The sequence below is a fragment of the Sus scrofa genome, chromosome 14 (genome assembly GCF_000003025.6).
Source record: "Sus scrofa isolate TJ Tabasco breed Duroc chromosome 14, Sscrofa11.1, whole genome shotgun sequence".
NCBI lineage: Eukaryota > Metazoa > Chordata > Mammalia > Artiodactyla > Suidae > Sus > Sus scrofa.
Window position 1 is genome coordinate 11,450,353 of NC_010456.5, and position 21,892 is coordinate 11,472,244.

At 43.0% G+C, this 21,892-nt stretch overlaps 1 protein-coding gene across 5 annotated transcripts in view; it reads right to left on the minus strand.

Annotated features, from left to right (window-relative positions):
- The window catches only part of CCDC25 (coiled-coil domain containing 25), a 40,288-nt gene continuing 22,881 nt past the window's right edge, over positions 4,486–21,892 (minus strand). For 3 of the 5 annotated variants that reach the window (XM_013990270.2, XM_005657250.3, XM_013990271.2), the window contains 4 exons: positions 19,182–19,285; positions 18,767–18,969; positions 13,704–13,749; positions 7,751–9,352 (listed from right to left, as the gene is read on the minus strand). In XM_013990270.2, coding sequence (XP_013845724.1) covers positions 9,323–9,352; positions 13,704–13,749; positions 18,767–18,969; positions 19,182–19,285 — 383 coding nt within the window. In that variant the 3' untranslated portion in view covers positions 7,751–9,322. 5 annotated transcript variants of the gene reach the window in all.

A 21,892-nucleotide genomic window follows, 5' to 3' on the forward strand; every position in this document is an offset into this window, starting at 1 on the left:
ATGTTTTTATTACAATATAGTTGATTTACAATGTTGTGCCAGTTTCTGCTGTACAGCAAAGTGACTCAGTCATACATATACACACATTCCTTTTCTTATATTAGCTTCCTTCATGGTCTATCCCGAGGGACTGGATATAGTTCCCTGTGCTGTACAGTAGGACCTCATTGCTTATCTATTATAAATGTAATAGTGTGCATCTACTAACCCAAAACCTGGTCCATCCCACTCTCCCACCCCCCACCTTGGCAACCACAAGTCTATTCTCCATAAGATTGGAACTTTTTTTTTCTTTTTTTTTTTTTGGTCTTCTTAGGGCCATACCCTCAGCATAGGGGTCAAATTGGAGCTACCTATGCCACAGCCATAGCAACGCCAGATCTGAGCCCCACCTGCGACCCATACCACAGCTCATGGCAATGCCGGATCCTTAACCCACTGAGAGAGGCCAGGGATCAAACCTGTGTCCTCATGAATGCTAGTCAGATTCGTTTTCACTGAGCCACAACGGGAACTCAGAGACTAGAATTTTTAATACCTAAAAGTAAACTGTAATTGAAAAATGTGGGCGTTCCCGTCGTGGCTCAGTTGTAACGAGCCCGACTAGTATCCATGAGGACTCAGATTCAATCTCTGGCCCCACTCAGCGGGTTAAGGACCCCTCACTGCCGTGAGCTGTGATGTAGGCTAGCAGCTAGAGCTCTGATTTGATCCCTAGCCTGGGAACTTCCATATGCCATGGGTGCAGCCCTAAAAAAACACACACAGAGAAAAGAAAAATGGAACTCTTCCCATCCTGGGAAGTGGTCAGAAAGTCAGAGAATCTAAGTGTAGGGAAATCAGACCATTGTTGAAGAAGGTGGAATTAAAAAGCTACTTTTTTCCCCATGTCCTGTCAAGTTCAGCCCCTGCAACCGATCACTTATTCATTGGCTTGTCTCGGAGAACTTGCTTTCCCCATGGCAATTCTCAGCTAGAGCTGAGCAGCAGCTGCCTCCTTTAGAAGAACTAGCCACACGTGGAGTGCAGGCACTTGCCCACCTCACCTCAATGGCCCTCATCCCCATCATTCACCTGCCCCCTAGAATGCTGGGGTTTCTTATCCTTCCTCTAGTCCTATTCCTTTTTCCAGTGGTAAAAAGAGGTCCAGAGGGGACAAGATACTTATCATAAATCACAGAGACAAGAGCTAAGTTACATCCTAAAATCCACACTCCTCAAGGTAAACTAGGGTGGAAAGGGCGCAGGGTTCCCTCTCCTCAACTATCCTGGACGTGACCTCACCCACGCTAGGTCGCTTCTCCCATCCTTTCTGAGGTATCAGAAGAGGCGCTGGGACTCCAGGTAGCTCAGGCAGCAGGGCTGCGGGTTGGAGAGGGAATCAAAAGGGAGGAGGGGCGCTGACCTCCTGAGTAGCCTGAGGGCAGTCCTGTTCCCACCCCCTCCCCATCTCCAGCACAAACTGAGATTTGAAAATAAGCAGCTTCCTTCTTTTCCTTTGTTCCTTCTCCACTGAGCTCTGTTTTTAATTGGAACACAGAAGTCTATTGAGAACCCATCCTGTACCTCCGTGTCCAGGCAGGGGTTGTTTCGTGGGTGGGGACATCAAAACACTGCTTCTCCTCCTGTTCTTCTTCATTTCTGAACTCTTAACCTTCCCTACGCCCCAGCCAGGTGTGACTCTTGGATTAAATGCCCTAGAAGGGGAGTTCCCTTCATGGCTCAGTGGAAACAAATCTGATTAGTATCCATGAAGAGGCAGATTCAATCTCTGGCCTCGCTCAGTGGGTAAGGATCTGGCTTTGCTGTGAGCTGTGGTGTAGGCTGCAGACCTGGCACGAATCTGGCATTGCTGTGGCTGTGGTATAGGCCAGTGACTATAGCTCTGATCAACCCCTAGCTTGGGAACCTCCATATGCCGCAGGTACAGCCCTAAAAAGACATAAATAAATGCCCCAGGAGGCAAAGGCCAAGAGAAGCAACTCCTCCCCTCCACTCCTGTGCTGAGCCACACCCCTTCGCTGAGTCATATGTACCTCCAGGCCAAGAAGCAGGCAGAATCCCTGAGCTCCTGAGTCCAGACCTTGATATTCTGCCCTTAATCAAAAACTGGTACAGTTCCCATTGTGGCTCAGCAGGTTAAGAACCCGACTGGTATCCACAAGGATGTGGGTTCAATCCCTGGCCTTGCTCAGTGGGTTAAGGATCCGGCCTTGATGCAAGCCCCGAGGTAGGTTGCAGACTTCGCTTAGATCCGGTGTTGCTGTGACTGTGGTCTAGACCTCAGTCGCAGCTCTGATTCAACCCCTAGCTGGGAACTTCCATATGCTGCAGGTGCGATCTTAAAAAGAAAAAAAGGGAAAAAAAAAACCCAAAACTGGTAATACTGGTTGCCTCCAAGAAGAGGAACTGGGAACATTTATCACTCTATTACCTTTCTTTCTTCTTTTAAGTACTTTATTTTTTCAGAACAGTTCACTGCAAAATTGATCAGAAGGTACAGAGAGCTCCCATGTACCCCCCCAGCCCCCACACCCACACAGCCTCCCCACCATCAACATCCCCCACTAGATGGTACACTGGTTACAGTTGATGAACCTACACTGACACATCAGCACCCAGTCCACAGTTTACAGTTGGGTTCACTCTTGGTGTTGGACATTCTACAGGTTTGAACATATGTATAATGACATGTGTCCACATCATCCAAAGAGTAGTTTCACTGCCTTAAAAATCCATGCCCTTCTTTACCTTTTGAATTCTGAATTTCTATTCATGTAAGTGAAAATATTTTAAACATTCTTCCCAACTCGGAACCAGGAGAGCCAGCAGAATTCATAGCTCCAAGAAGAATCGCAGGCTGAAAGTGAGGGAAGGTAGATGTATTTCCCTCACGTCTTTAACCCCTGATACATGGCTGGTTGTCTGGACAGACGTGAGGAAGAAAAAAGCCCAGGTGATCGATGTATTTGTCCTGTTTGCAAGATTTTACTACTACAAAGCCCTAATCAATAATAACATCTTAAACACGGCGGCATTAACGCTTTCCCTGGTGGCAGGAGAGGGACCATGCAAGGGCCTTGCCTAACGGGTGGGGACATGAACTCTTTTCTTGTTGAAAAAGTAAACTCTTGGGAGTTCCCACTGTGGCTCAGTGGTAACAAACTTAACTAGTATCCATGAGGTTATGGGGTTTGATCCCTGGCCTCTAAGTGGGCTAAGGATCCTGAGTTGGTGTGAGCTGTGGTATGATCTTTTGTTGCTGTGGCTGTGGTGTAGGCCGGCAGCTGCAGCTCCAATTCTACCCCAGCCTTGGAACCTCCATATGCTGCAAGTAAGGCCATAAGAAGAAGAAAAAAGGAAATGCCCCAACCATAAGCATTAGCAAAGCTTTTTCCTTGACTAAATTTAAGTCTTTCCTATTTCAGAACTTCCATCCTTTTCCAAAGACTCTTCTTAATTTTTTCTTTTTTGAGGATGCCTGCAGCAAGTGGAAGTTCCAAGCGAAGGATCAAACCTGTGCCACAGCAGTGACATCAGACCTTTAACCCACTGTGCCACCAGGAACACCCTAGGGGCAATTCTAGCTTGGGAATTTTTTTTTTTTTTTTTAAGGCTGCACCTATGGCATATGGAAGTTCCTAGCCTAGGGGTTGAATCAGAGCTACAACCAGATCCTTAACCCACTAAGCAGGGCCAGGAACTGAACCCAAATCCTCATGGAGACGATGTCGGGTTCTTAACCCGACAAGCCACAATTAGATCTCCCAGAACATTTCTTTTTCTTTTTTTCTTTTTAACTGCACTGCAGCATATGGAATTCCTAGGCCAGGGATCAGATCCAAACCACAGTTGCCACCTATGGTGCAGCTGCGGCAAAGCTGGATCCCTTAACCCATTGTGCTGGGCTGGGGACTGAACCGGCATTCTGGTGCTTCAGAGATGCCACCGATCTTGGATCCTGTCATGCCACAGTGGTAACTCTGGAAATAATTTATGTAAACCTCATTGGGTGCTGAGTACATTAACCAAAAAACAAAAATTTCAGAGTTTTGAAGGGATATAATATAAGGAAGCTAGGGACTTCATAGTTGAAGATAATTCTGGCAAGGTTGAGCTGGTTAAAAGGTCATTGCCTCAAATAATATTTTTCTCTGTACCTTTTTTGGTCTGTAATTTTAACCTGTTGACCCTGAATTTGACCAAGAGCTAAAAAGATTCAAGATCAATAGGCTAGCCTTCAACACCTGGAAGATCCCGTTCTCATAACACTTTCCAGAAATCACAGCAAATGTTGCCCTCTCTACAAGGCAAACTGCTGAGGCAGGAACCAAAATGCCAGCAAGAATGCAGGCAGCTGAGGCGTCATCTGGACAGGATGTGAAATGTCAGGCCATTAGTCTTATATTTTTAATGCAGTGGTTACTGGATGGGGTTGATGTGGGATTGAAAAACAATACTGACTCTGGAGAATTCCTTCCTTCCTTTTTTTTTTTTTTTTTTTTTTTTTGGCCTTAAACACTGACACTCACTCACCAGGGTTGGGAACAAGCAAAAGCCACACAGGATTCTAGGGTGAGCATTCATTGCTCCCCCACCTCCATTCCTTGTCTATCAACTAAGGCAGAAAAATGCCAAGTCAGTGCCCACTGACGCATGCAACCCAGACACCTGTTTCTTATTTCATCTGGCCCAGGGCAGAACCGTAATCACCACCACTAAGGTGGAGAGCTTGAAGGTTCCCAATAACTGATACCCTGAAATCAGCAAGACAAAAACAAAGCAATCGATGTGAGACAGAAAACAGAGATGTATATTCTAATAAGCCATGGTTAACACATGGCCTTAGAGAGATAGCTATTTATATTTTCAGTCTACTTCTGAGTCCAAGTATAATACACAGTTCTCTACATTTTCTATATGAAAATTCTGGCTTCAACCTACATTCTCCATATAGGTTAATTTACTCAAAAACTTAAACCCCAGAATTCTAGCAGCTAAGGCAGTTAAAGACCAAAAGGACGCAGGTATCTGGTGAAAATAGAACCAGTGTCCTCTAATAAAACATTTAAGAAGTCAAATAGGCTTTTCACAGCTGGGAGAAACTTGAATGTTTCCGTGGCTCTTTTCGTCCCAATACTTCCTGCCAACACAGGGTAACATTAGAATAAACGCTCCCACAGAAGGGGTGACTCCATAAACAGAATGGTGGTCCAGAGCGATTACATTTGTTAGGGACACCATTCTAGCAGGTCTGCAGTTTGCACTTCACCCCAGTTAGGAGGACAGGATCTCAGGCAGACCCTGAGGAACTGGGGTGGTTGGGGGGGGGAGAGAGAATTGAGTTATATTCAAATTGTGGCATTTGCAAATATCATGGCCCCCAGGTTCTGTTCTTCCTAGAATCCTTGGGCATTCTTCCTGTTACTCTAATTTGTTCTTTTCTTCCTGCTAAGGAACAAAACTGTTTGAAGGGCATCATCTCAGGTAGCCAAGAACCTGCTTCTTCCTATTTGCCTGAAATGAGTACACACATCCCACTAGTGAGACTGAGTCATCCGGAGAAGTAAAGTGGAATTCCACATGCACGCTTGGTTCTTCTCAAACTATCAACTTTTATTTTATATATCATTCATCCAGAACATGATGACTATGTGGCAGCGTGGTGGCATCATCCGTATCATTTATGAAATGATACACTGCATTCTTACTAAGCACAACTTGAACTCAAGCCTGCTCAGGCACCAGGCGTGCCTATCCTCATTCCCGAGCTGGAGTTAGATGGGTCAAGGTCAACATTTAGCTTGAAACTTACGTTTCTAATTTTACACTTTTGAGTACAACTGGACTGTTTTCAGTTTACTTTAAAATCAAAAGGTGGCCCACTCACTGCATTATGATCATTCTGAGTATGGGATTTATTATTCACAACGCTGTACTTCAGATCAAACAGAGGAAAGCAGGTTTCAACACCACCGTTCAGAAAACGATTGGAAAGGCTTCCATTATTCCACCCTGCTCAATTGTTCCCATAACCTGTTCCAGCCCAGAAAATAAGAGCTTCTGGTCTCTGACAGATGCAAATGTGGCAGGAAGGCTGCAGCTGAACTCTCCTCTCCTTCCTAAGTCGGGAAACCATTGGCATTGAACAGTTAAAAGGGTCACCCAAATCCAGGCTTCAGAAAATGTTAAAATACAGGAGTTCCCGTTGAAGCACAGCAGAAACAAATCTGACTAGGAACCATGAGGTTGCAGGTTCAATCCCTGGCCCCGCTCAGTGGGTTAAGGATCTGGCGTTGCTGTGAGCTGTGGTATAGGTCGCAGATGTGGCTTGGATCCTGCGCTGCTGTAGTTGTGGCATAGTAGGGTGGTAGCTGTAGCTCTGATTAGACCCCTAGCCTAGGAACCTCCATATGCCATGGGTGTGGCCCTAAAAAAAAAAAAAGAAAATGTTAAAATACAGTACAACAACAAAAAAGATATTGAAAAGACTCAACTACAGTTCATTGCCTACTTTGCTAAGGTCAAAACCTTCTATATTTTGGTAAAGTTCCTAAAGCCTATTCCAGGAAGAACTGTGACAAACTTCCCTGGCCCAAAGATCACGACCCTAGGTCAACAAAAGTGGATTTTAAGAAGTGAATTCTAAAGCTGTGGGAGTAAAACCAAGCAGTTTGTGCAGCAAATTACACAATAAGGTGAACTTCACCTGCAGGCAGATCAGAGTGGGGAGACTGAGGCAGAGTTGGAAAGAGAAATCCTCGGGATGGATGACGATTTGATCAAAGACGCAGCTCATGAAAATGCCAACACTTTGGAATTTTCCTATAGAAAGTAGAGGAAACATGCCAATAGCAAGATATGAGATGACTTCAGCGGCAACAGTTTATTTTGACCTGTTGGCACTGAACCAATGTCCTGAAAAGGACACAGCTTCCCTCTGGGAACCTGGGAGCTGGGGGGAAAACCCACCCATTACCCAGGCCGAGGGAGAGGGAGAGCAGCACAGAGCAGCTGGAAAGGCTCCAGAGCTAGGGATTCACAACAGGGGTCTGGACGTTTGAAGCCAAACACTGGAGATGTTTCCAATGAGGACCCCAGGAGCTCTCACACTACAGTATAACTGGTGTGTCTTCAAAACCTCTCCCTGTACATGCTATAATGTGCATACAGAGGAGCTTGTCAGAAGCCTCAGAGGGGGAGTTCTCATCGTGGCTCAGTGGTTAATGAATCCAACTAGGAATCATGAGGTTGCGGGTTTGACCCCTGGCTTTGCTCAGTGGGTTAAGGATCCAGCATGGCCGTGAGCTGTGGTGTAGGTTGCTGTGGCTCTGGCGTAGGCCGGTGGCTACAGCTCCAACTGGACCCCTAGCCTGGGAACCTCCATATGCCGCGGGAGCGGCCCAAGAAATGGCAAAAAGACCCCCCCCCAAAAAAAAAAGAAGCCTCAGAGGGGACACAGGTGGTACTAGAGGCAAAGTCTCCCCATTTCATATGTTGGCAGCGGAGCGTTTAGGAATTGCCTACAGTAGTGGGGGTAGGCCGTAGCACATCTACTAATTTACACTCCAGCAAGGGTGTGTCAGACGCTTGGACCCCGCGGGCAGGAGGCAGACATTTATCAGTGGGGGAGGAAGACTACCCCTGTAGAACCTCCCAGATTGAGCCTAGGATAGAAGAGGTTTTCACAGGCTGATCACCCCCAAAACAAGCTTGGGGATGAGAATAACAAATTCTAAGAATTCATATATCAAGGTCCTCCCAAATAAAAAATGACTCTTTATTATTACATTTTCAAATAGCAGAACTCCAGGCTGAATGTCAATCAGACACACACACACACACACACACACACACTAATTTCTGGAGCTGCCTCCCATACCCCCTCCCCTCAAAATTTGGCCAAGTTATATGTCAGGAAGTTTTCCAGTTCAACCCCATACACCAACTTGGGATGATAAATAGAAACACTGAAGTCTTGCGATTTTACCATCATTCCAAAGTGTTATTGCAGGCCGACTCTCTGCAGGAGGAGCTACTTTGTGCTGAGTTAGAATACGGTTAAGAATAAGAATGCTGTGTGAAGAGCTTTGGGTGTGGTTATGAGGTCAGTCTGTTTGCTTCCTGACGTGCAGACTTTGTGCCTTTCCCTTTCATGATTTGTTCTGTCTCTTTCCACAGGGGTTGCTTTACAGACTGTAATAAAAATGCATCTTCTATTCAGAATCACCCAGGAGAACAGGTGGTTCAGATGAGTGGGACTGTAACATCTTAAGTTACTAAGTTGAGAAATCTGAACTCTGGGGTTACAACTCAAAATAAATACTACTTCAAGGTAAACTAACTACTTGGCTGGTGTGCGAAATGCTTAATTCTTTCCAAAATCATAATTGCAACATAGACTTGTGCTTTATGCTGATTTCCAGGACAAAAATCAGGTAACCTATGTCATCAAAATGATTCACGGAAGGATGAGAAGTGACTCAGGGCCTGGAAGCTGGTTGCTGGGGTTACTTGGTGCTCGCGTAAAAACTGCCCTAAAAGCCCAACTTTGATTACCTCTGTTTCTTTACGTCTGATGGTACCTGGGTAGAGGCCCTCAATGGAAAAAGGAAGAGTGCAGATGGCACCATGGGACATGATTACCGAAGCCAGCAATCTTCTGAAAATATCACTGTCACCTTCAAAACCCATGTGCTTTTTTTTTTTTGGCCATGCCATGCATGCAGAAATTCTCAGGCCAGGGATCAAACCCATGCCACAGCAGTGACCCAGGCCACAGCAATGACAATGCCAGATCTTTAACCACTGTGCCACCAGGGTACTCTGCCATATGCTTTTTTCTCTAATCCGGAAATCAGGGGTGAGGGGACTGTTTGCTTACACTGCTCACCAATACATTCTTCTTAACAGAAGTAGCTATTTTGAGAATTTGAGAAGCTTTTCAAGACATCTGTTTTCAGAGACAGACCACAGTAACAGAAATACTTTTCGTAGTTGTTCTAAAGTCTATTCCAAGAACAAGGGCAGCCAGCTCTCAAGAGGTACCAAGACATGTTCCGGCAAAAATATTTTCACTTTCCTAAAGTTATATGCTGTCTTCAAGTCCAACTATATTGTATATACATATATATTTATCTGATCCTTTTCTGACAGCAATATGGGAACAATTTTTTTTAACTCCAAAGTTGGTAATATTTGTAGAATATTATGAAGGAAGAATTTTGGTTGGTGGTTGGTTTTTTTTTTTTTTATGACTGGGAATATAGATGAAATCAAAACTGTCCCTAAATTCACATCTTTAAAAGGTCCTTTTCCTCATTCACATGAATTCATCCGAATCATTGCCGTCCTGCAGGAAACAAAAACGTGAAACAGTACATAAAAAGCCTTCAAAATAAATAATTCAATTTAAAAAACTTAGTTTTAAGTAACAAGTCTCCTTATGCCTAACTGCAGAAATCAGAGTTAAAAAGTATAATTAATAATATAAATATAAAAAGTATAATTAAAAAGTATAGTAATTGGGAGTCTTGGTGCCGAGGAAATGAATCCGACTAGGAACTGTGAGGTTTCAGGTTCCATCCCTGGCCTCGCTCAGTGGGTTAAGGATCTGGTGTTGCCGTGAGCTGTGGTGTAGGTTGCAGACACAGCTCAGATCTGGCGTTGCCGTGGCTGTGGTGTAGGCTGGCAGCTGTAGCTCCGATTAGACCCCTAGCCTGGGAACTTCCACATGCTGGAGGTGTGGCCCTAAAAAGCAAAAAAAAAAAAAGAAAAAAAAGTAAAATAATTAAATCCATTCATTTCTTCTCTAAAAATGTCAGTTGTTTAGAATAGCTGGATCAGCAGCTGTAGTCTCAAAGATGTCATTACACGGCCTGGTCTGCCCAGCAATAAGTGAGCAATGGCTCCCAGTTAGGAGAACCCAATGACCTGTTACAGGATATAATGAGCATGACTCCAAGGAAATGTGACTGCTCCTTTATGAAATATACCATAGTATGAAAGCAAACAAATACTGCCCCAGTGTTTTAACACCAACAAAGCTTCATATACACAAAAATACTTTGGCTCTAAATTCCATTATTTTGTGCCTCAGAGGTGTCACATACTTGCTACTGCATAAGATGGCCTTTTCTTTGTTTCTTTCTCTTTTTTTTTGTTTTTTGGGCTGTGCCAGCAGCATGCAAAAGTTCCCAGACCAGAGATCAAACCTAAGCCACAGCAATAAGAACACCAGATCCTTAACTGCTAGGTCACCATGGAGTACCTGTTTTGTTTTGTTTTTTTCTTTAATAGAAAAAGTCATCTGGAAGCTCATGCTAGTTACCAAGTTAGCTGGCTTGCCAAGTTTTTAATAAAAAAAACCTTACATGATGGTGGTCCACAGTGTAAAGGGACTGATTTTATTTTCATGGCTTAAAAACAAGTCCTGAAGACCAAGTACAAAAGTAGACCCCCAAATTCCTTTCTGAGCAATTACACGCCCAAAGAAGATTGCACTGGATGCCAACATTCACTCGTAGTGTGAGTTCTGGTCTATTTGCTTGAAAATGTCATAACCCAAATGTGTTACCGATGTGGCCTTCCTCCCTTTCCCACTGCTTTACACCTGACTTGTCAGAGAAAGGGAGAGGATTTAGACTTACAAGTATATTCTATGCTTTTCTCCTCAATAGCTGATATTAATGATAGGTAGGGAAATAGGAGGTACGGGCAGAAAACAATGGTTCTTGTGAAGTCTGGTTTTATCTCCAGCTTCATTCAGGAGCTTCTCTTCAATTAGCACAACAACTGAGGCCACAGTAAAAATGCTTTAAATAATTGTGCAAAAAGCAAACTGATGTTTTTATTTTATCCAAGCATCAGAACACTGCCCTGGAATTCTAAACTAAAATAAAAGCATTAGAGATGATCAAAGAGTCATGCTGTATCTTTGAAGGTCAAATTTAGATTCCAAACACTGAGGATGTCTGTATCACCAACTCACTAAGATAATGTGGCTTGGTGACAATCAAAGTGAATTACATCTTAAAAAGGCTGTGAGTTTAATTTGTACAGTTCTCATGTTGCTGGGGATCTGTGTTTTGGGATGAAGGTAATTTTTTAATACATAGCTGCAATCTAAGACTTGATTTGGATAAGTTTTATATTTTAGATTCCCTTTAAGAGTCATTATGTTTTTCAGTGTGGCAAAATAGGTATCTTGTCATCCACTTATAAAGTGATAAGCAAATAAAACGTCAAAAGCAATTGTTGATGGTTCCTGATACCAAATTTAGAAAGGCTAGGAAGAAATTATAGATTGAAGAGAATTATTCTATATAGGAGAGCAAAACTTCAAAATTAAAACCCATCCCAGAGTGGAAGACTAATATTTTTCCTGATGAACTTGTATAGGCTAAATTAAGAATCAAGTTGTATCTTATGTAAACACCCAGCCTTTGACTGAAAATCAACTGATCATGCTGCCAAATTGGTCAAAAAAGTCTGTGTTCCCCTTACAGAAGATGGTTACAAGGAGAATGAATGCCCGCCTTTTTTTTTTTTTTTTTTTTTTTTGCTTTTTAGGGCCACACCTCCAGCATATGGAGGTTCCCAGGCTAGGGGTAGAATCGGAGCTATAGCTGCCAGCCTACACCACAGCCACAGCAACACAGGATCCAAGCCACGGCTGTGATCTATACTGCACCTCATGGCAACACTGTATCCCTGACCCACTGGGCGAGGCCAGGAATCAAACCTGCATCCTCATGGATGCTAGTTGGGTTCGTTTCTGCTGTGCCACAGCAGGAACTCCCTGAAAGCCCATCTTTTTGATGTATGGGGAAAAGTTGTATGAGTCCTGCCACCGCATGAGAGAGGACAGAAACACCCAGTGCAAAACTTCCTCGGAAACTTGAACCTGATTCCAAGCTAGGGGTCAGGAAGAGGGGGAGCTGCAATGGGGAGGGAGGGCAAAAGCTCTTAATAATCATTTGGTCTACAAATCTGATTTCCTAGTCCTGGAACTTTTAACGTCTGTCACTAATGGGGTGGGGCTTGTATACAAATGTATATTCATATATTGGGTGTGTTTATTTCTTAATTCCAAAACCACATTCAAACTTTAAAAATCCCTAATGAAAATTCCTAAGGTCATAATATAATATAGGTGCCAGATTTCCACTGGAAAGTTGCCTCTAAATAACAGAAAACTTCAAGAGCAACAACCACAACACAGACCTCTGCTTTGGGTTATGTTAAAGACTTCTGCTGAACTCTTACACTGTCTTCTAAGGACAGTTTCCAGAAGGATTAGATATATCTTGCCGTTTGATACTAACACTTTGTGGATAACAACTATGGACCATACAGATAGGAAATAATAATGACTGTTTACTTTCATAGAGTGTCTAAGTTCCTCCTTAGAACTTTCACACACATGAACGTGTTCAAATTTTTAACAGCCTCATGAGGTAGATGTCTCCCTTTAACGGCTGGTGAATACGCCACTGGAGAGATTAAAATATTTTATTAGGCTTATCCAATTAGTCAATGATAGCTTAAATCTCTAAACTTCAAATTCAAGGCTCTATTTAATTACATAATGCTACTCTGGAATGTTTCAGGAATAAATTATAAAGATACATCTCTGACTCATAAAGGAACCTCATAACTTTAGTTCTTCAAAGAGACAGGAATAAGGATACTGTTCCTACCCATTTTTAGAAGGACATATAGATGTGAACAAGGTGTAAAATCACATTAACAATTCAAATTCCTGCAATGAATATGGAGAATGACTAGGTGATCTTTAAGGGACCTTAAATTCTGTTATTTCCAAGCACTTAAAGCAGTGTTGTTTAACAGCACTTTTTGCTGTGATGGCAATGTTCTATTTCTGCATTACCCAATATCATAGCCACCAGACACATGTGGCTAGCGTGACTGAGAAACTGAACATTTAAGTTAAATCAAATTAAATGTAATTTAAACAGCCATATGCAATTAGCGGCCAGTCCACTGGACAACAAAGACCTAAAGAATAATAAACTATATTATAAACACTCAATACAGCAAATACATCTACTATATCTACCTAGTTTCAATTTTCTACAGGGACTGTTTAATAATAACTAAAGTGTGCTCTCTCCAGACACTTTGAAATAAATTTTGGGAGAGAGTGCTCATGGACTTACTATCCCTGCCATAGTTTCAATAAAATACAAGGTGCTGATGCTAAGAAGATCTTTTCCATACTATGATACGGATCACCGTTTCTCCTTATTTTAGGTCCTGAGGATCATGAAAACAACCAACGTTGCTGCTTCAACTACATAAGATCTTCCATTTTATTTAACTGAAGATGATAATTTTGTCCTCAATTACAGTATAGAGTCTATGGTCACATTCACATAGAACATTAATAAATAAAAGCACTCTTGCAGGCCTGACAGCCAGAAATGAGGCAAACAGACCTGCACTCACAACAGACAGGGTGCAACAACCTCTTTCCACGAGGCAACCTACTTAAAAACAAACACGCGAGGCAAGTCCACAGGGAAGTGAGGAGGGCAGCATCTAGTAGAATCCACCTCAGCATCGCCAAACCAGGTCAGGCCACTTGTGACATGTGAACCAACCCTGGCCAGAAATTCGGCATTAAAAACGCTTATGAATTATTTCAAGGCACAAGATGAGAGCAAATAATTTGAATGTACCTGATTTGAAGACATATTCTCAACTTTCATTAGCGATGAATAGCTCCTAGAAGGAAAAACACATGTAAACTACGGTTAGCCGGCTGGGAAGTACTTCGTGAACATTTACCAGGAATCTAGCAACGCGAAAGGTCTTTTGAAGAAAACATAATCCCTGCTGTGCTCAAGGGGATTGAAACATATAAAGGATAACTAGCTATGATAATAAATAAGATGTGCACTGTATTTTATAGTTTATAAACATGCTTGCTCATACTCATTTCGTGTCACCTTCACAGCAACTGTGAGGTCGCTGGCATTATTCAGACGAACTTCACCTACAGCCGAGAGCAGACATGACGCAGAGCTGAAGTAAACTGCCCAGACTACACCTGCTACAGGAATCAGAATGAGGAAGGGCACCAACGTGCAAGGAGCTACTGGGGCACTCTCCTCACAGGATGTGGAGCCCAAACCCAGCCTGACAGGGCATGAGCCAAGGCCAAGAGGTGGTACTTACAATGACATTTCAAACCAACTCAAGTCTGAAAGCAAAGTGGTGGGAAATCAGGCTTGACATGTGGGGCTCTACCATGTTGTCCTAATCATGTAAGTTAAAGCAGTGTGATCAGTCAGAAGCCACCATGCACGATGGCACAGAGATGATGAGATTCGACAACCATTTATTAAATGTCTACTATGTATAAGACCCTGTGCTAAGCCTGGGTGGTGGATGGGATAGGAAGAAACTAGAAAATGATAAGACAAAGCCTATCCCCCAAAGAGCTTACCTGGAAAGGAAGTAAGGCCTACCCAGGAGTGGCTACATAAAAAAGCTCTATTAAAAATACATCAAAAATGTGGTATATATACACAATGGAATACTACTCAGCCATAAAAAAGAATGACATAATGCCATTTGCAGCAACATGGATGGAACTAGACAATCTCATACTGAGTGAAATGAGCCAGAAAGACAAAGACAAATACCATATGATATCACTTATAACTGGAATCTAATATCCAGCACAAATGAACATCTCCTCAGAAAAGAAAATCATGGACTTGGAGAAAAGACTTGTGGCTGCCTGATGGGAAGGGGAGGGAGTGGGAGGGATCGGGAGCTTGGGCTTATCAGACACAACTTAGAATAGATTTACAAGGAGATCCTGCTGAATAGCATTGAGAACTTTGTCTAGATACTCATGTTGCAACAGAACAAAGGGTGGGGAAAAAAATGTAATTGTAATGTATACATGTAAGGATAACTTGATCCCCTTGCTGTACATGGGAAAATTAAAAAAAAAAAAAGAAAGAAAAAGAAAAAAAAATAAATCCAACTTAAAAAAAAATACATCAAAAGACAAAGGAGAGTGAGATCATATAATACCAGTGGTTTTGGAAAGAGTAATCTGGAGCAGGTGGAAGAGAGGGAGAAGGGCGATTAAGGCAAGGAGAATAGTTAATGACAACCGTACTTACCATTTACCCAGCATCCTTTACTTGCCAGGACCTGCGTCATATGCTTCCTTAACTACTGCTAATCCCCATAATCACCCTATAAGGTGAGAGACGATAGTATGCCCACTGTACACACAGGCATTAAGGAAGCTGTCCATGGTCTCCAGCTAACAAGTGGGAGGGAGGACAGGATGCTCACACAAGGGCCATCGTGCTCTGGACCACAGCAACCCCCCACCCCTACTCCCCACGGATGTAAATCCAGGATGTTAGCAGCTGTGCTGGTAAGAAGGGATAAATCAGAATAATCAACAACGACATCAAGGTTTCTAGCTTGGGTGATCCGAAAGAAATAATGGCAGAAGGAGAGAAATGGGAAAATGTTACAAAGATTTACTTAGTTTAGGACACGTTTACATTTGAAGTGATGGGGAGACATTCAAGTAAATGTGAACTGTAAGAACTGAAAACTGATGACCAGAGAGAAGGAGACTTGTCACTGACAGGGACAAGGAGCTGGGAGACCCCCAGAGAGAGCTATTACTGAAGCTTGCAAAAATCAGTGGTATTGATAAGAAACAAACAGATGCAATCAATACGCTGTGTGAGCAGAAAGAGAAAGATGTTGATAACAACATAGTTCAAGCAGAAACTCAGGTTTTAAAATCACCTGTGAAGGTTAAAAATATCTTCCCACGTCCAGCTGTGAGCACTTACAAGCCAGGTTCAGAACCACAAGGTCTGAATTCCCGCTCATATGAAACATACAAATCACCCTTCTTTAGTCCTTGTGCTCCCTCTGAGCTCCATCTCATTAATCTAACTGCCTGTTTAACATTTTTTTTGGGGGGACACCTCGAAGGTATTTTCAGAATCCTATGTCCACACTCAACTCATGGTCTTCTCCCCAACGAAAAGTTTGGGTTTTTTCCAGCATTCCCTGGCTCAAAGAACTGCATCACTAAACGTTCCATGTCACAATTCAGAAAGCTTAGAGCCATTCTTGGCCCTGCCCTTCCTCTCAATCCAATGTCTTCAAATCCTGTAATTTTATCCGAAACGATTTCTCATTGGTCCGCTTCTCCCTACCTCCATATCAGCATGACCACCCAAGCAACTAATTCTGTCATGAGGACAACTACTGGCACCCTTTCCAATCAGGTCAGCCAAGTGACCTTTCCAACCCAAATCTTACCACACTACCCAGATTTAACACTCTTCAGTGCCCTCACAAAACTCTCAGCACAAAGACAATATTTCTTAACGGGGACCTGCCAAGACTGGTCCTTGATCCTGGGCTTCCTCACTGCTGCTGCTCCAGACATGTGAGTTGGCTTTCAGTCTTGTGATCTGCCTTGCTCCCTCCTATACAGGGTGGTCTCTGCACACACAGATCCCTGTACTTTAGGGTACTTTCCCCACCTACCCCGCTTTTAACTAGAGAAATAGTTTTCATGTTAGTTCAAGAATCACTGTAGCGGAGTTTCTTCATGCTCAGTGGTTAACGAAGCTAACTAGTATCTATGAGGACAAGGGTTCGACCCCTAGCCTTGCTCAGTGGGTTAAGGATCTGCCGTTGCCATGAGCTGTGGTGTAGGTCACAGACACAACGCCTGGATCCAGCGTTGCTATGGCTGTGGCAAAGGCTAGCAGCTGAAACTCCCATTCAACTCCTAGCCTGGGGACCTCTATATGCTGTGGGTGTGGCCCTAAAAAGACAAAAGGCAAATAAAAATAAAAATACAGAATCACTGTATCAGGGAAGCTAATCTCAGTTACTTATTCACCCATAATGCACTGACTAATCACTCACTGCATATGCAAAGCTGGGCCACCTTCAAGGAGAATGCTTAAGTGCCTCTTTGAAGGAGTTTCTTATTCACAGCATTATTTTTAGAAGGCAGCAGTAGTGTGTGAGAGAGAAACAACAGGAATTAAAGCGGCCACTTCCACATCCTTTTAACCAGCAGTCTCTACATTACCTCCCTGACTTGTCACCACTAAACTCTTCCTACAAGTTTTCTTCTCCCTAAGGTCCCAGGAAACCTGTAAGGGCTCATTATCACTTACAACAAGCAATTCTGGATGAAACAAAAGCTTTTAAGTCACTCCCCAATGTACCTAATTTTTCGTTCTTTCATTTGCCTATGAATGACCTTGATTCTGGTCTTGCTAACCTGTTTATTCTCTGCCTTATAGACAGTAAGGTAGAGTAGAAGTACGGACTTCAGAATTACAGACTTGAGCTTGAATTCCTGCTTTGCCCCTGATCAGCTATAACCTTTCACACATAAACCTCCTGGCTGAAGTAATCTCTGCCCCCAGTCAAGTTCATGTCAGTGCTCAGACTGACAACACACTTACCTGTGATTTGCCATCTTACCTGGGTCTTGGACTTTTCTGACTTCAATCACCTGAACCAAGGGTTCCACTTCTGAGCTCCAAGACTCCCAACTTTTAAACATGCCCATCTCCAGTTAACCAGAGGCCCTTCCCTTGGTCTTTTCTGTTCTGTTACTCATCCCCTATTGACCACTTTCCCATGACTACTGCTTACATGCTCGGGTTTCAGTGTTCACATAGTGAGCTTGATTTTGATGTTCATAAATGTTTGTTATAATATCACCAAAGCTAAACAGGTGAATAAAGATTACAACACAGCAGGTATGCAGGCTGTAACCAGGAATCCAACTACGGAGACGGAGACGAACCTGACTACGACATACCGGAGGGAGCCAGGGACACTCCTCTCTGGCGTGCATCAGTGAACGACAATGTCCACTGGGAGATTCACAGGGACCTGCCCAAAGGACCTCTCCAAAAACCCATGGAGACGGAGCAGAGCTGCTCTGCTTCTTTAACTCTCCAGGCAAGGTCACTTGTAAGGCTCTGACTACCTTCCAAACCTATGTTGAGTCTCTTCTGCTATTTTCTCTTGTTCTACGTATGGCTTATAGTGCAGCAGGTATAGAAAGAAATGATATGTGAGGCTTCCTCCCTACATGCTACAAAGATGCTACAATGCTACAAAGATTTTCTAAACTAAAATCCCATTAGATCCTAGACTAACGGGGCAAATGTGAGCTAAAAAACTGTTTAAACAGCTAATGAACAAGATGCATAAGTATGAATTAGTATGCGAAGTGTAAGTAAGGGGAACTTTATTATGTAAAGGAATAAAATGGTTATCGGATGTTAATATACTGCTACTGCTTAGCCTTCACATTTTGGCGTCCTCCAAACAATCTATAAATATTTCTTCTAAAAACTACCTAAAAAGGATGATCTTTATGTAGACCTATTTACATTATCAGATCATCAGAATTTCTGCACCCCGAGGACAAGGAGCAAAGTATTCACTTGCAAGAACGAGATGGAGTTCTGCCTAAAGTTAAATGCTATGTCAATTGTTGTCAGCACAAGGCAAATTCAAAGTGCTGCTTTTTTGGAACTTTCTGGAATCTTTTTCATCCCTAAACACTTCTGATCCATGGTTGACTGAATCTGTGGATGCAGAGGCCATGAATATGGAAGGTGAAATGCATCATTAAGGGTTAATCCCTGATTAAAATCAGCAGTAAAGACTCTCCAAGGATAACACCAAAGCCTTAGCTCAAGCGTACCTAAGTTCATCCATCTCCCTCTTCTTCTTCATCTCTTCTTTTTCTCTCCTTTTCATTTCCTGAATCTGGGCTTTCTTCTCATTCCTCTCTTCGCGGTCTCTGCATTCTTTCTCTGCTTCTAGGTCTGGGAACCGCTCCATTTTGGTCTTTTCTAACCGGTTCAGAATCTCATTCACTTTCTTCTCTACTGTCACAATTTTCACCTTTGACAGAGATAGAGGGAAGAAAACCACTGAATCTTAATTTTATGATTCCTCAGCCGCCCACCCCCCGCCCCCCGGCCTCGGTCAGAGGCCTTCCAGGGGCTTAGGGATCCAGCTTGGTTCCCTTTAGGAAACATACATCATGCGGAGCCCTCACAGCACAGACAGGCAGCTGCTCAGTGGCAGGGCACCGTGGTGATGTGCACACTTACGTCCTTTTGCCTGTGAAAGCCTATCTGGCCCACATCCATGTCAGCTGTTTTCTTCAGGTTAGACCACGGGGTATAAACCACATTGACGTTGTTCATCTTGCAGCCTGCAGGGAGGGACTGGCTTCAACAGGCAGGCGGGAGGATGCCCAGCGCTGCGTCCCCTTACCCGTGACTAAGTCACCGTAACCCCCCAAAGGAAAAGGCTGAGAAAGAACAAGTGCTTCAAACCACTAACAACTTAGAAAGAAAGACAAATCCAACCATCTACAAAGGCACATGGTGAAGCCAATTAAAAAGTCAGGCAAAAGTACTCTAGAGATGGGTTTCAGGGACTTTGGAGACTCTCTAAAATGGAACACAAAATGTACGTTTTTCAAGAGAAAAGGACCACACAGGTTTCCTCAGATTCTCAAAGAAGCACTGACCTAATACAAATTAAGCAGCAAGATAAAGTGATCTGAGAGCCCCAATTCTATCCCAGCCCTACCACACATCAGCTGTGTCACTTGGGGAAAGTCCCCACAGCTCCTGTAACTGCATCTGAAACACGAGGAAACTGGACTAGTTTCGTAGAGTTTTTGTTTTTCATTCCTTTTAGCAGTGGAACCTCTTTTACCAAAGAAAACAAATCAAAGTAATCAAAACAGAGATGCATGAAAGGGGTGCGGGTTCCTGGTTCTCTCCTCCTCCTAGCCGCTCACCTCCTCCACATTTCATGTCTCCCCTCCACCCTGGCCAGCCTGCCAGGCAACTCTAAGAATCACAGTTTAATCACTGGTCCAGTGCTCTCGAAGGCCCTTCCAAATGAGATGGCAATACATTTCAATGTTTATTAAATCATCACTTACACTGGGGAAATCTGGTGAATACACCTTACCTAATCAATCAAAGTTAACCTCACCAAGAATCAGGCCAACGGGCAATAGGTGCCTCCTGACTCTAACACACGAGACTTCACTTCTGTAGTACTCCAGCCAGAAAACGGGTAATGATCCTACTGAACAAGGAAGCATCATACCACCCAAAGTGGTATCTACTCCAAAATAGTCAGTATCTTAAAAGACAAAGAAGTGCCTAGATTAGGAGTTCCCACCGTGGTGCAGCGGAAACAAATCTAACATCCATGAGGATGTGGGTTCAATCCCTGGTCTCGTTCATTGGTTCTAGGATCCAGCATTGCCATGAGCTGTGGTGTAAGCTGCAGACATGATTTAGATCCTGTGTTGCTGTGGCTGTGGTGTAGGCCAGCAGCTGCAGCTCTGATTTGACCTATAGCCTGAGAATTTGCATATGCTGGGAGAGCGGCCCTAAAAAGTAAAAAAAAAAAAAAAAAGTGTCCAGATTAAAGGCGAGACTACAGAGATATGGCAAGTGAATATAATACATGATCCTGGATTAGAAGAAAAAAAATTCTATGACGGGATGGTAGTGGAATAATTGACAAAACTTACGCATGAACTTCATATCAGACAACAGTATTCTATCCATGTTAAATTCCCTGAATTTGATCACTGTAATGTAGTTACTTAAGACAATGTCCTTCTTGGGACATACCGAATAGTCACGATGTCTACAATTTTCTTTCAAATGGTTCCGCTTAAACAGTCAATGATGAGTATGTTACACAGAAGGCAAACAAATATGGAAAAATTGTTGAATCTTTTGGTGAAGGGCATTTGAGAACTGTATTTCTTGCAACTTTTTGGTAGATTTGACATATTTTTCAAAATTTGGTTTAAAAAAAAAACAACAAAAAAAACTCCCTTTGTGAGCCACTGTAGGAAACACAAACATGGATCAGATAATGGATCCTGCCTTCCAAGATTAAAGAAGGAAAGATAAGCACACAAATTATTTTATTTAAAAGTAGACACTTTCCAAGGGCTTAATCTCCAAAATATACAGACAACCCATACAACTCAACAACAACAACGAAAATAACCCAATTGAAAAATAAGCAGAAGACATAAATAGACACTTTTCCAAAGAAGATATACGGATGGCCAGCAGGCACATGAAAAAATGCTCAACATTGCTAATTATTAGAGAATGCAAATCAAAACTACTATGAGGGGAGTTCCCGTCGTGGCGCAGTGGTTAACGAATCCGACTAGGAACCATGAGGTTGCGGGTTCGGTCCCTGGCCTTGCTCAGTGGGTTAACGATCCAGCGTTGCCATAAGCTGTGGTGTAGGTTGCAGACACGGCTTGGATCCCGTGTTGCTGTGGCTCTGGCATAGGCTGGTGGCTACAGCTCCGATTAGACCCCTAGCCTGGGAACCTCCATATGCCGTGGGAGCAGCCCAAAGAAATAGCAAAAAGACGAAAAAAAAAAAAAAAAACCTACTATGAGGTGCCACCTCACACCAGTCAGAATGGCCAGCGTTAATAAGTTCACAAATAACAAATACTGGAAAGTGTGTGGAGAAAAGGGAACCCTCTACACTGTTGGTGGGAATGTAAATCGGTGCAGTCACTGAGGACAACAGTATGGAGGTTCCTCAGAAAAGTAAAAATAGAATTATCATGTGATCCAGCAATCCCACTCCTGGGCATATATCTTGACAGAACTATAATTAAAAAAGATACACGCACCCCTATGTTCACAGCAGCACTATTCACAATGGCCAGGACATGGAAACAACCTAAATATCCATCAGCAGATGAATGGATTAAGAAGATGTGGTAAATATATACAATGGAATACTAGTC